At 41.3% G+C, this 15,700-nt stretch overlaps 1 protein-coding gene across 6 annotated transcripts in view; it reads right to left on the minus strand.

The window, feature by feature from the left end:
• arhgap23a (Rho GTPase activating protein 23a) overlaps positions 1 to 15,700 on the minus strand; it is a 201,235-nt gene that overhangs the window by 40,620 nt on the left and 144,915 nt on the right. For all 6 annotated transcript variants that reach the window (XM_034189548.1, XM_034189546.1, XM_034189544.1 and 3 more), the window contains exons 2-5: positions 11,421 to 11,624; positions 3,739 to 3,763; positions 3,398 to 3,490; positions 2,046 to 2,124 (exon numbers count right to left, since the gene is read on the minus strand). In XM_034189548.1, coding sequence (XP_034045439.1) covers positions 2,046 to 2,124; positions 3,398 to 3,490; positions 3,739 to 3,763; positions 11,421 to 11,624 — 401 coding nt within the window. The remainder of the gene's footprint in view (positions 1 to 2,045; positions 2,125 to 3,397; positions 3,491 to 3,738; positions 3,764 to 11,420; positions 11,625 to 15,700) is intronic.

Genomic DNA, 15,700 nt, shown 5'->3' on the forward strand with positions numbered 1-15,700 from the left:
AGTCTACCGCCCTCATCTATACCATCTGAGTCTACCTCACTCATCTATACATGAGTCTACCTCACTCATCTATACCATCTGAGTCTACCTCACTCATCTATACATGAGTCTACCTCACTCATCTATACCATCTGAGTCTACCTCACTCATCTATACCATCTGAGTCTACCGCCCTCATCTATACCATCTGAGTCTACCTCCCTCATATATACCGTCTGAGTCTACCTCACTCATCTATACATGAGTCTACCTCAGTCATCTATACCATCTGAGTCTACCTCACTCATCTATACATGAGTCTACCTCACTCATCTATACCATCTGAGTCTACCGCCCTCATCTATACCATCTGAGTCTACCTCCCTCATCTATACCATCTGAGTCTACCTCCCTCATCTATACCATCTGAGTCTACCTCACTCATCTATACCATGTGAGTCTACCTCACTCATCTATACCATCTGAGGCGACCTCCCTCATCTATACCGTCTGAGTCTACCTCCCTCATCTATACCATCTGAGTCTACCTTCCTCATCTATACCATCTGAGTCTACCTCCCTCATCTATACCATCTGAGTCTACCTCACTCATCTATACCATGTGAGTCTACCTCACTCATCTATACCATCTGAATCGACCTCTCTTATCTATACCATGTGAGTCTACCTCCCTCATATATACCATCTGAGTCTACTTCCCTCATCTATACCGTTTGAGTCTACCTCACTCATCTATACCATCCAAGTCTACCTCCCTCATTTATACCGTGTGAGTCTACCTCCCTCATCTATACCGCCTGAGTCTATCTCACTCATCTATACCGTGCGAGTCTACCCCCCCTCATCTATACCATCTGAGTCTACTTCCCTCATCTATACCGTCTGAGTCTACCTCACTCATCTATACCATCTGAGTCTACCTCCCTCATCTATACCATCTGAGTCTACCTCCCTCATCTATACCATCTGAGTCTACCTCACTCACCTATAACGCCTGAGTCTACCTCACTCATCTATACTGTCTGAGTCTACCTCACTCATCTATACTGTCTGAGTCTACCTCCCTCACCTAACATCTGAGTCTATCTCACTCATCTATACCGCCTGAGTCTACTTCACTCACCTATAACGCCTGAGTCTACCTCACTCATCTATACCGTCTGAGTCTACTTCACTCATCTATAACGTCTGAGTCTATCTCACTCATCTATACCATCTGAGTCTACCTCACTCACCTATAACGCCTGAGTCTACCTCACTCATCTATACTGTCTGAGTCTACCTCCCTCACCTAACGTCTGAGTCTATCTCACTCATCTATACCGCCTGAGTCTACTTCACTCATCTATACCATCTGAGTCTACCTCACTCATCTATACCATCTCAGTCTACCTCACTCATCTATACTATCTCAGTCTACCTCCCTCATCTATACTATCTCAGTCTTCCTCCCTCATCTATACTGTCTAAGTCTACCTCCCTCATCTATACCATCTGAGTCTACCTCACTAACCCAACAGAAAGAAACATTTAAGCAACTCCCAGATCAAGACAATTAAACACACACACACACACACACACACACACACACACACACACACACACACACACACACACACACACACACACACACACACACACACACACACACACACACACACACACAAAAAGTGTAATTTTGGACAGGAGTATGAGTTAGTAGAACAGGTTGTTCTTAAATCAAAAGGTCACTGAATCAGTAGCTTACTGCTCCTTTGGGTCATAGCACAAAATGCTTACATTTTTTTCCCAAGCATTATATTACTATGATTGTAGATGATTTAATACAAATTTGCCATGTTTATTTTACTTAAAATAAGTTTCTGTTGTTGAAGTCTGGACATAGAACCTATTAAGAGCCAGACAATATCGACTTTGAACTCACATATCAGAGGATTAAAGATTTTTATGTCCATTATAAAACTATACAGCTTCACTATAACGCATTTATGTGTGCAAAACACATGAAAGGCAGAAAGCACTGACATGCAAGCAAAAGGTCTTACGTGTTCTGAATGAGGGCAATCACTTGCGAGTACGTTTTTCCAAGAATACTCTCTCCGTTCACTTTCACCAGTCGATCCCCTGAAAAACATCCATCCAGTAGAGATATGAGTAACGGTCCATTTATTTGACAGTGAACATAGTTTTGCCCATTTTGTCTATTTGACTCCTTCACTTCTAACAGGAGAATTTTTTTCCTTTTATTTTTTTATTGTTTATGCACCAATGACACCAGATCAAATTTCTTCTATTTGAGAACTTACTTGGCAATAAATTTAATTCTGATTCACAGGTTGACCTCTGACCCAAAGTAGGAGGTGCTGACATATAACTCCTTCAGTAAATAAATACCTATTTGAATAAATATTGTGTAGAAAATCTTGTATTTTTCATTAAACATGTAGATTCCTTTTTAAAACAATAACATTAGCAACATTATTATCCATCCATCTATCACCAAGATCAAGGGTCACTATTAGCCTCATCCAAAAAATGTTTGTGTAGTTTTCAACTAATTCAAAAACAGATTGCCACAACAGTGTTACAGCTGTGATGCTATTAAACCATTTCAAAATTAACTGTGCAGTTAGTCTATCTCTGGATGCCAAAACTACACTCAGAGTTAAAGTGGGTTAGCACTTCTATATCCTGGATATATTCTGGCCTATAACCCAGAGTACTCTTTAGTCTAGGCTATTACTATTTTCAAGGCCAATACATACATACCCCCGAGTATCAACTAGCCTGGACTAGTTGATACAGGAGGTTAATCTGGCCAGTTACACCACTTTGTTTTACACGGGATGCCATCCCTGAAACACCTCCAGGTGCACATGGAGAACAGGCTTGTGTGGGCAATTATGTTAACCAAACAAAAATATATTCAAATTCATCCACAGAGTGAAAATTTTTACCAAATGCAAAGGTGCCACCACAGTTTGGCTTCTCTTGACACTACAAATTTTACAGATTGTGTAAGTTTGGACGTGTTTGTGATGGCATTTGACTTTCTGGATGTGACTGTCTGTTTAACACCAAACACTTGTTTGCTTTGTCGGTGCTACTGGCCTGCTAACGAAGCGAGCCACAACAGGAAAGCATTTACTGTATGTGAGATTCACCAACAGAGATTTGAAGAAAAATAATCTTTTTCAGGAATATTCCAGTTGATGGTTTGCACAATTTATATACCGAATAATAAAAAACTGTCTCGTCTGTGCTTCTCTCTCAGTGTGCAGCAGCATCTCCTCACATGCTGCATTCTGCACTTTCATGTGACTGATGACCTCTCCCACCAAAAGATTTCCATTGCAAATCATGGCAATAGCATTCCTGCACCTCATGTAGCATTTACCTGTGCACAAGCCTGCCTGGTGAGCTGGGCCCTTTTCTCTCACATTCTTCACAAATATCGTGTCCATCGGTTCCAGTCGATCTTTCTGAAACTCTGAGGAGCGAAGAAAAAAAAAAAACACTTAGAAATCAAGCCTGACTGATTATTAAAGTTTAAAATTTTCAAAACACATCCTTGCACTAGTTTGACTTGGCTACTTCAAATGCACTGCTGCACACTGTCCTGTAGGGGGTGCAGAGAGGCTGCAGGAGTGATGGGAGTGAAAACGGGAGGAACCAGCGCCATCCTTCTCCCATTACAGAGAGTTTTAATTTGAAAGAAGAGACAAAGTGAACACTCACCCTTTACATTGCCATTTTCCACATCCTGCAAAGAACACATCAAAATCAGTATCGAAGCTCTGAGGTCATTGTTGCACACACGCATACACATTTGACATACACAATACTGAGTCCATTCATCTGAATCTACTATTTAGAAATGGAAAAAAATGAACTGCAGATCACGGGAGGCGTTCCATGTGTCCTTACACCCTGCAGTCATACGTGTGTACAAGCGTCCTCACATGGAATCTCGAGCCAAATCTCCCGAGACAGGCTTGTTTGTTTTGTTTAGGAGCTGTGAACGTTGGCGAGTACGGACTGACTTTCAGGTTAGACAGTCTGCAGCGCGCGAGTGACGTCATGTGTTCACAAGAAGCCAAGGAGGATGAGGACCGTGCTGAGATCTGACGGCTGTGTGCACGCTGCCACACAAGCATGCACATGCACTGAGCTGAGTGGACAGTTTGGTTCGGGGCGCACGCTGCACGGACTGCTGCACGGACTTCTGCTCGGCTTTACGCTGCGCTGAGTGAGCTCATTCCTGACTGTGCAGACAATGGCGGCGGGTTTAGAGGCACAGAAAAGATCGGTGGTGACACCAGAACAGAGATCAGACTTCAGGACGACTGACGGGGACCAGTCTGGCTCCATCTGGGTATGGAGAGGAGACAGTGCTGAGAAGTCAGGACAAGCTGAACGGGGTTAGCTATTCAAGCCAGCAAAGTAGCACAACATCAACACTTTAATACGTCTTAAAGACTCCCTTTGAGTTGATTAATATTTAAAAACACAAATCTTAGAAACATGGTGTCTAGCCAGATCCTTACTCTGGATGGCATTACCCTGACCTCTAGTAATACTGTGAGAAATCTTGGAGTCATTTTTGATCAGAATATGTCCTTCAATGCGCATATTAAACAAATATGTAGGACTGCTTTTTTGCATTTGCGCAATATCTCTAAAATTAGAAAGGTCTTGTCTCAGAGTGATGCTGAAAAACTAATTCATGCATTTATTTCCTCTAGGCTGGACTATTGTAATTCATTATTATCAGGTTGTCCTAAAAGTTCCCTGAAAAGCCTTCAGTTAATTCAAAATGCTGCAGCTAGAGTACTGACAGGGACTAGAAGGAGAGAGCATATCTCACCCATATTGGCCTCTCTTCATTGGCTTCCTGTTAATTCTAGAATAGAATTTAAAATTCTTCTTCTTACTTATAAGGTTTTGAATAATCAGGTCCCATCTTATCTTAGGGACCTCATAGTACCATATCACCCCAATAGAGCGCTTCGCTCTCAGACTGCAGGCTTACTTGTAGTTCCTAGGGTTTTTAAGAGTAGAATGGGAGGCAGAGCCTTCAGCTTTCAGGCTCCTCTCCTCTGGAACCAGCTCCCAATTCGGATCAGGGAGACAGACACCCTCTCTACTTTTAAGATTAGGCTTAAAACTTTCCTTTTTGTTAAAGCTTATACACTCAACAAAAATATAAATGCAACACTTTTGGTTTTGCTCCCATGTTGTATGAGATGAACTCAAAGATCTAAAACTTTTTCCATATACACAATATGACCATTTCCCTCAAATATTGTTCACAAACCAGTCTAAATCTGTGATAGTGAGCACTTCTCCTTTGCTGAGATAATCCATCCCACCTCACAGGTGTGCCATATCAAGATGCTGATTAGACACCATGATTAGTGCACAGGTGTGCCTTAGACTGTCCACAATAAAAGGCCACTCTGAAAAGTGCAGTTTTATCACACAGCACAATACCACAGATGTCGCAAGATTTGAGGGAGCGTGCAATTGGCATACTGACAGCAGGAATGTCAACCAGAGCTGTTGCTCGTGTATTGAATGTTCATTTCTCTACCATAAGCCGTCTCCAAAGGCGTTTCAGAGAATTTGGCAGTATATCCAACCAGCCTCACAACCGCAGACCACGTGTAACCACACCAGCCCAGGACCTCCACATCCAGCATGTTCACCTCCAAGATCATCTGAGACCAGCCACTCGGACAGCTGCTGAAACAATCGGTTTGCATAACCAAAGAATTTCTGCACAAACTGTCAGAAACCGTCTCAGGGAAGCTCATCTGCATGCTCGTCGTCCTCATCGGGGTCTCGACCTGACTCCAGTTCGTCGTCGTAACCGACTTGAGTGGGCAAATGCTCACATTCACTGGCGTTTGGCACGTTGGAGAGGTGTTCTCTTCACGGATGAATCCCGGTTCACACTGTTCAGGGCGGATGGCAGACAGCGTGTGTGGCGTCGTGTGGGTGAGCGGTTTTCTGATGTCAATGTTGTGGATCGAGTGGCCCATGGTGGCGGTGGGGTTATGGTATGGGCAGGCGTCTGTTATGGACGAAGAACACAGGTGCATTTTATTGATGGCATTTTGAATGCACAGAGATACCGTGACGAGATCCTGAGGCCCATTGTTGTGCCATACATCCAAGAACATCACCTCATGTTGCAGCAGGATAATGCACGGCCCCATGTTGCAAGGATCTGTACACAATTCTTGTAAGCTGAAAATGTCCCAGTTCTTGCATGGCCGGCATACTCACCGGACATGTCACCCATCGAGCATGTTTGGGATGCTCTGGACCGGCGTATACGACAGCGTGTACCAGTTCCTGCTAATATCCAGCAACTTCGCACAGCCATTGAAGAGGAGTGGACCAACATTCCACAGGCCACAATTGACAACCTGATCAACTCTATGCGAAGGAGATGTGTTGCACTGTATGAGGCAAATGGTGGTCACACCAGATACTGACTGGTATCTCCCCCCCCAATAAAACAAAACTGCACCTTTCAGAGTGGCCTTTTATTGTATTGTCATATTCAAACTTAAATATGGTGAAGGACTGTTGAAATAGCCAGTTAAAATGACAAATATCACAAACAATGTACTTTTTTTTTGCAATTTACATACCTTAATAAATAAAAACCAATGAGTAATTTTAATATGGGGAAAGTGGCAAAGTTTATTTTTCTTCAAATTAAAGAACTAATAAACTAATGGCTTACACAATCTGTAAGTACTGCAACTTTTTTATATATGCACAGAAATCAGGTTACAAATTTGTTCAGAGCTATTTATTTACACAGAATAACCAAGTAAATAGATGTTTTTCTTTTAATACAGCTCTTTATCAACTCCACTTCCTCAAAAATCATCTTGATCAGGCTCAAAACAGAACTTTGCCACTGGATCGGGACATCCCTGGTGTTATGATATTACACAGGAGGCCAAGACAGAGCCAAAGCTGAATTTACTGAAAAATAAACAGCCACAGTTTTAATTATTAGATGTAGTATTGCAAACGTGTAATTAAATATTTTGTCAAATCTTTCAATCTTAATATTAAACTCTTCACCATATATATATATACGAGGTCTGTCCAAAAAGTATCAGACCTTTTTATTTTTTTCATAAACCTTATGGATTTGAATCACGTGTGCTTGCATGAGCCAACCTTGAACCTTCGTGCGCATGCGTGAGTTTTTTCACGCCTGTCGGTTGCGTCACCTGCCTGTGAGTAGGCTTTGAGTGAGCACTGGTCCTCCCCCCTTGTTGGATTTTCATTGCGAGGAAAATGTCTGAACAATTGGAGCAGCGCTGAATCAAATTTTTCCAGAAACTGTGAGAGACAGCCAGGTGGAAACCATTTGGAAGATTCAGACGGCTTTCGGTGGCTTTTCAGTCGAGTGAGTATCCGAGGAATTGTGTAAGAGCTGGACATGTCACAACATGTCCTGTGAGACTTCCATCGTCTGCACGTCTTTCATTACAAAATCTCCTGTAACAGTGGAATGTGCCGAAAAAGTGCTGATGTCCACCTCTTCTGCAATTTCTCTGGTAGTCAGATGACGTCCCGGATCAACACAGCGTTCACTTTGGAAATGATCTGGTCGTTTCAGCCTGTCGATGGCCGCTCGGAACGCGGCGCACCCTCCGCCATTGTGCGCCATCTTTAAACCAGTTGTAACACTCAATCTGTGTGATGCCCATAGGATCATCACCAAAAGCCGTCTGAATCTTCCGAATGGTTTCCACCTGGCTGTCTCTCAGTTTCCTGAAAATTTGATGCAACAAAGCTCCAAATGGTTCCACCTCGCAATGAAAATCCAACGAGGGGGGTGGACCAGTGCTCACACAAAGCCTGCTCACAGGCGAATGATGCAACCGACAGGCATGAAAAAAATCACGCATGCGCATGAAGGTTCAAGGTTGGCTCATGCAAGCACACATGATTCAAATCCATATGGTTTTTGAAAAAAATAAAACGGTCTGATACTTTTTGGACAGACCTCGTATATATATATATATATATATATATATATATATATATATATATATATATATATATATATATATATATATAAACGCCTTTTCTAAATCCTTCAATTCAGACAACTCTTTACTGCAAGGATTTTTTTTATATCTTTGTAGTGCTATGTTGTTCACTACAAATGTGTATTTATTTTTCAATTTAAAATGTCCACATGTAGCACAAGTGAATTCTCATTCTTTATTTGGTATACACGCGTTTCTTTGGGTTTCTGTGTAAATGGTATGTCCAGAATCTTCCTTCATCCTCCAGTGCCTTTGTTGCACCAGTTTTATTGTAAGATACATCTCTGCTGTTTCAGGACTTGCAAGGCCTATCAACTGAATATCTGACCGGGTCCCACAAGCAGGATGTCTTTGACAATTTTGTACAATTTCAGGGCAGTTTAGGAGATTTCCATGGAGGCGTTTCAAGGAAGAATTGGTGGTTGTGTGGCTACAATTGTCCCAAAACACCATGTGATGCTCGGGGAAGAGGAGACAAGGACAGAACCAGGGTCAAAGGCCAGCAGTGGGCCCATTGTCCAGGACTGGCCTGGTACAGAACGGGTGCCAGCAAGTGGTACCAGCCTAAGACAACAGATCTCATTGAATCTGGGTTTCTATCTGCAGCAGCTGCTGGCTTGGGGTGAGAATGGTGGGGTGGTTTCAAAATAATGGAGGCCTTGTTTTTGCATACTCCCCCCCCCCTCCCCAACCTCCATATTCCTCAATTTCACATCTGTGGTTGTTTACCCCACACCTTAAAGACCTAAATTACATCTCTCCTCCAGGCTCATTCCAAATGTCCAGAACATTAAATTTACTCTGATTAAAAATAAAACCTGTGACTATAAAGACCAACAGCATGGAGAAATTGTTAGTTTACAGCTACATTAACAGGGAGACCTGCAAACAGGATTATTTGTCTATAACTAGTTGGACATGATTAGTTTTACATGGGGAGGTAGACGAATATAGTTTTACCACAGGACATTTGTATACATTTATTCTCACAGCATAAGAAATCTCTGCAAATGACAGAAATGGGAGTGGCTACTCAATTTCATTGCCATTGACCCTCAAAAAAAAAAAAAAGGTTTGTAATACATTGCTTCAACTGGCCATAATGCAGAAACTCTTGTTTAATTTCAGTGTTTAGGCTACGTTGTTTTAGTTACTGTTGAGGTTCTACAGTTTGTGTCGAGTACAGATAGCAGATTTGCAGCTTGTATTGTCCTGCAGGTACAGGAGGAGATGAAATTTGGAAAATTCCTTGTCTGTAGGATATGATGGAATACTGACAGACATGTCTATTCATATGTGATTAGTATAACTCGAGGTCATTTCTGTTACAGAAGGAAAAAGTCACCAAAACCACTACAGGCAAGAGAAAGCGCAGTCTGTAAAAATGCCTGAAATGAAGCATTCAGATGGGACTAAAATCATTGAGAAACTGGTTTTACAACCCTTCTCAACCAATCCTGTCAGAACAGGGTTACATATTGGTATCACCTTCCTTTTCCATGTCAGTCAGTCCTGTCTGAAGGGTCTAAAGGTTTTATATTAGCAGCACTACAAATGGGACAATCTGTTGTTCTCTTCAGTGAAGAATCTGGGTCTTTCTTTTGTCTCCAAATCTCCATTCCTTACATGAGCATGAATATTTTGGGTTTCGCAGTATTCAGTCTCTATTCATGCTTGTATTTTGTAGGTCTCCATTTTTACATAACTAACCGACCACTGGCCACAGTAGGACTGGCCCCGTCTCTGCTGCTTTAATATGATGTCAGAGTTCAGGAGGTTCAATGACAATCTTTTGAATATTTGAATTCCAGCGAGTATAACTAAACACCATGATTGCTGTTTCTCTGGCCTTCCAAAATGAGGCACAACAGGAAGAAGAAAAAGTCACAGTTCCTTGACTGGCTGCTTGAGGCTGGTTCCAGAAAGTAATGAGTTCCTATAGAAGCCCATGTTAAAATGTCCAAATTTACAGCAAAAATAAACATGTTTACAGTCTGGTAAAAAACACAGTTTTGCTCTCTATAGATAGTTTTTTCCCCCTCCATGGCAACTGTACAGGGGTGGATTTTTATTTCTCCTTAGTTTAGGATGTTTTAAGCTGTAAATTATGTATAATTAGGGGTGCGGTCACTTTGAATGACAGCTAGCATGTGCTGCTGAGCTGGGCTCAAAGTTCTGGTAGTACACAGGTTGCTAACTGTAGCTGCTAGTTGATTTTGGGGGGGGGGGTGCTTTTCTGAGCATTTTAAAACAAATATCTGTAATATAATTGATTGTTGAGCAGCCAGTTTTCCTAACAGATCATCTAAGACCTCTGTGCTCCAGCATTTCCACTGAGAAAATTGTTTTTGTGTAATTTAATATAGTTAGGTGTTAGCACTTTTAGCAGCTATTAAGTAACTTGATGCAATGAGGTCTAGTTAATCCACAATTACCGAGGAAATAAGCAGGTCACTTTAAGACAGGGGTGTGTTCAGGCTGCATTTGTCCCACCCAGGTTATGCAGGGCCTCACCCACATGCTACCTCTTTATCCATTTATGGGTTCGCCGTGACATATAAGTGTTGCCAACTTGGCAACACCCAAAGCAGCAGTTTTTGGCCTTTAACACGGCTTTATACAGTGGTCCTTTGTTTATCGCGGGAGTTACGTTCTAAAAATAGCCCGCAATAAGCGAAATCCGCGAAGTAGTCAGCGTTATTTTTTACAATTATTATAGACGTTTTAAGGCTGTAAAACCCCTCACTACACACTTTATACACTTTTCTCAAACAGGCATTAACATTCTCTCACTTTTCTCTTGTGTGTAAACACTCTCAAAGTTCAAACCTTAGTAGAAAAATAAGACCAACCTGTTTTCAGGCCCAAACATTTTTTTGAGAAATAAAAATAGAATGTTTTCCTACAAATAATTATGATGGCTTTTAGAACTAACAAATTTATTTTTAACGATCAACCTACGAGGTTGGACACATAAGAAATTATTAATAGTGACTGACCAGTATTTCACAGTTTCTATGATCGCGCCTCTTCGTCCTGGCGCCACTCTTTTTCCACTGAGTCATACCTCGGTGCAGGTGTCTTTTTCCGAGTGAAGAACACAGTTATGGGTAGGCGCTCTTTTTTCTTCTGTGCGAGAAGATTCTTATAAACAGACACGCAGAACACAATGTGCTGTAAAAAAAAAAAAGCATGCAAAACTGGACTAACAAAATCCGTGAAACTGCGAGGCCGCGAAAGGTGAACCGCGTTATAGCGAGGGACCACTGTACAGTCTAAGATCTTAACATGGAATTGGGAGAAAAATAAACTTAAAGGACTTGCTGGTTCTACCTTGAGGGTGGTGTGCACGGCAGACTCTGGAGGGTAAACGATGAAGTGGCGCAGCGTAAAACCAAAGCCCTGGGAGTTCTTGCAGAGAACCAGCGTCCGCGGACCCTTCCAGTCCACACCGATGCCCTCTCTTCTCGGCCTGGACGCCATCGGCGGCCGAGGGTTGTCACTGGCAGAAGAGAGACCATCCCGCCACCCCTTACCCTGTGGATACACGACATTGAGAAACATGAGGTCCAACCAATTTGTATAACCGTTCAGTTAGAATAGAAATACTCAGATCTTTGAAACAACATTTTTAAAACAGCAGGAAATAACACTCTTTGAAGAATACGGCAAAAATAGCGCATAATCAATAACACAGCAAAATGACGAAAGGAAATTAGTGCTGAAACTACGGAGGAAGCAGGTCATCCAGGATCTTCTTGAACATTTGTTTCACAGCCGCTGTGACTGTATTCCAGAAGAGTGTGCACATCGTCCTTGTGAATTGTAGTAAATTTCTCAGTGTGTGAACTTGATTAATAAGTTGTTGTGTAGTTATCAGTAGACATAACCAGGCATATCATCCTTGTCTGTCATTTTAATTCATTACCAGCGTGGCAACAGCACCATAAACGCTGGCAGCCACATTCCGAAATAACAAAAACTGTGTTCATACAAAAACCTGTCTTATGAGAAAATGATTCCTCAAACATTTTCACCTGTAGTCTGACTTAATAAGCACATCCTGCTCAGCTGTCTCAGCTTCGACGTAACTGTTGCTGTAAGCTAATTAATCTTTTATCTATTTCACGCTTGAAGTGCTGGGAAGAAAAGAACAAAATAAGTTGTGATGCTTTGGAACAGATGTACCTCTCAGCATACAGCTCGTTCCTGTTCATCCGCTTTTTGGTGCAGGCATTCCTGCAGTCCAATTAAAGCTGTTTTGTCATTATATCATCTCCTGGTAGATTACTGATGTAATTGTACACCAGACTCAGCTCAAAATCTTCTGTTATTCTGAAAGAAAATCACACAATGTCTTTCTTGCTGCTTCTCACTTAAAGTGCAGATGTTACTGGTTTGGCCATTGTTTAGTGCTTGAGTATTATTACTTTGCTAGTATGTGGAGGTGACGTACCTCCAACTTCATCCATTAGTCAATTATCCAATTAGCTGATCAGCAGAAAAATAATCCACAACTACTTAGAAAATTAATTATTTAAAGTTATTTAATAATTCAATTTCCATATATTTCATTTATATAGTGCCAAATCCCAACAAAGTTGCCTCAAGGCGCTTCACACAAGTAAGGTGCAACCTTACCAACCCCCAGAGCAAACACACAGGCAACAGTGGTAAGGAAAAACTCTCTCTGATGATTTGAGGAAGAAACCTCAAGCAGGCTAGACTCAAAGGGTGAACCTCTGCTTGCTCCATGCTACTGACACACTTGACAATACAAATATACAGGAAATTTTGGGAGTCCATAAATACCAAATTCATACCAAGAACAGAATGATTATTCTTTATGCTTTATCCATGTCAAAATTAGGCAACATTATGGCCAAGTGGTCCTAGGAAAGCCCTACAGAAATAGTTATTAGCATCATTATTATTATTACTACTGTCATTATTAACAAACTTGTGATTTTTCAGAAAGTAATTCACAAGTCACAAGACCTACCAAACTTGGAAAAAAAAACTTGACGATTGCCACTGCCAATTTCTGACACCCGATTGTACATTTTGGGTTTTAATCAATCAATCAATCAATCAATTTTTTTCTATAGCGCCAAATCACAACAAACAGTTGCCCCAAGGCGCTTTATATTGTAAGGCAAGGCCATACAATAATTATGTAAAACCCCAACGGTCAAAACGACCCCCTGTGAGCAAGCACTTGGCTACAGTGGGAAGGAAAAACTCCCTTTTAACAGGAAGAAACCTCCAGCAGAACCAGGCTCAGGGAGGGGCAGTCTTCTGCTGGGACTGGTTGGGGCTGAGGGAGAGAACCAGGAAAAAGACATGCTGTGGAGGGGAGCAGAGATCGATCACTAATGATTAAATGCAGAGTGGTGCATACAGAGCAAAAAGAGAAAGAAACAGTGCATCATGGGAACCCCCCAGCAGTCTACGTCTATAGCAGCATAACTAAGGGATGGTTCAGGGTCACCTGATCCAGCCCTAACTATAAGCTTTAGCAAAAAGGAAAGTTTTAAGCCTAATCTTAAAAGTAGAGAGGGTGTCTGTCTCCCTGATCTGAATTGGGAGCTGGTTCCACAGGAGAGGAGCCTGAAAGCTGAAGGCTCTGCCTCCCATTCTACTCTTACAAACCCTAGGAACTACAAGTAAGCCTGCAGTCTGAGAGCGAAGCGCTCTATTGGGGTGATATGGTACTACGAGGTCCCTAAGATAAGATGGGACCTGATTATTCAAAACCTTATAAGTAAGAAGAAGAATTTTAAATTCTATTCTAGAATTAACAGGAAGCCAATGAAGAGAGGCCAATATGGGTAAGATATGCTCTCTCCTTCTAGTCCCCGTCAGTACTCTAGCTGCAGCATTTTGAATTAACTGAAGGCTTTTTAGGGAACTTTTAGGACAACCTGATAATAATGAATTACAATAGTCCAGCCTAGAGGAAATAAATGCATGAATTAGTTTTTCAGCATCACTCTGAGACAAGACCTTTCTGATTTTAGAGATATTGCGTAAATGCAAAAAAGCAGTCCTACATATTTGTTTAATATGCGCTTTGAATGACATATCCTGATCAAAAATGACTCCAAGATTTCTCACAGTATTACTAGAGGTCAGGGTAATGCCATCCAGAGTAAGGATCTGGTTAGACACCATGTTTCTAAGATTTGTGGGGCCAAGTACAATAACTTCAGTTTTATCTGAGTTTAAAAGCAGGAAATTAGAGGTCATCCATGTCTTTATGTCTGTAAGACAATCCTGCAGTTTAGCTAATTGGTGTGTGTCCTCTGGCTTCATGGATAGATAAAGCTGGGTATCATCTGCGTAACAATGAAAATTTAAGCAATACCATCTAATAATACTGCCTAAGGGAAGCATGTATAAAGTGAATAAAATTGGTCCTAGCACAGAACCTTGTGGAACTCCATAATTAACTTTAGTCTGTGAAGAAGATTCCCCATTTACATGAACAAACTGTAATCTATTAGACAAATATGATTCAAACCACCGCAGCGCAGTGCCTTTAATACCTATGGCATGCTCTAATCTCTGTAATAAAATTTTATGGTCAACAGTATCAAAAGCAGCACTGAGGTCTAACAGAACAAGCACAGAGATGAGTCCACTGTCCGAGGCCATAAGAAGATCATTTGTAACCTTCACTAATGCTGTTTCTGTACTATGATGAATTCTAAAACCTGACTGAAACTCTTCAAATAGACCATTCCTTTGCAGATGATCAGTTAGCTGTTTTACAACTACCCTTTCAAGAATTTTTGAGAGAAAAGGAAGGTTGGAGATTGGCCTATAATTAGCTAAGATAGCTGGGTCAAGTGATGGCTTTTTAAGTAATGGTTTAATTACTGCCACCTTAAAAGCCTGTGGTACATAGCCAACTAACAAAGATAGATTGATCATATTTAAGATCGAAGCATTAAATAATGGTAGGGCTTCCTTGAGCAGCCTGGTAGGAATGGGGTCTAATAAACATGTTGATGGTTTGGATGAAGTAACTAATGAAAATAACTCAGACAGAACAATCGGAGAGAAAGAGTCTAACCAAATACCGGCATCACTGAAAGCAGCCAAAGATAACGATACGTCTTTGGGATGGTTATGAGTAATTTTTTCTCTAATAGTTAAAATTTTGTTAGCAAAGAAAGTCATGAAGTCATTACTAGTTAAAGTTAATGGAATACTCAGCTCAATAGAGCTCTGACACTTTGTCAGCCTGGCTACAGTGCTGAAAAGAAACCTGGGGTTGTTCTTATTTTCTTCAATTAGTGATGAGTAGAAAGATGTCCTAGCTTTACGGAGGGCTTTTTTATAGAGCAACAGACTCTTTTTCCAGGCTAAGTGAAGATCTTCTAAATTAGTGAGACGCCATTTCCTCTCCAACGTACGGGTTATCTGCTTTAAGCTACAAGTTTCTGAGTTATACCACGGAGTCAGGCACTTCTGATTTAAAGCTCTCTTTTTTAGAGGAGCTACAGCATCCAAAGTTGTCTTCAATGAGGATGTAAAACTATTGACGAGATACTCTATCTCACTTACAGAGTTTAGGTAGCTACTCTGCACTGTGTTGGTATATGGCA

The sequence above is a fragment of the Thalassophryne amazonica genome, chromosome 16 (genome assembly GCF_902500255.1).
Source record: "Thalassophryne amazonica chromosome 16, fThaAma1.1, whole genome shotgun sequence".
NCBI lineage: Eukaryota > Metazoa > Chordata > Actinopteri > Batrachoidiformes > Batrachoididae > Thalassophryne > Thalassophryne amazonica.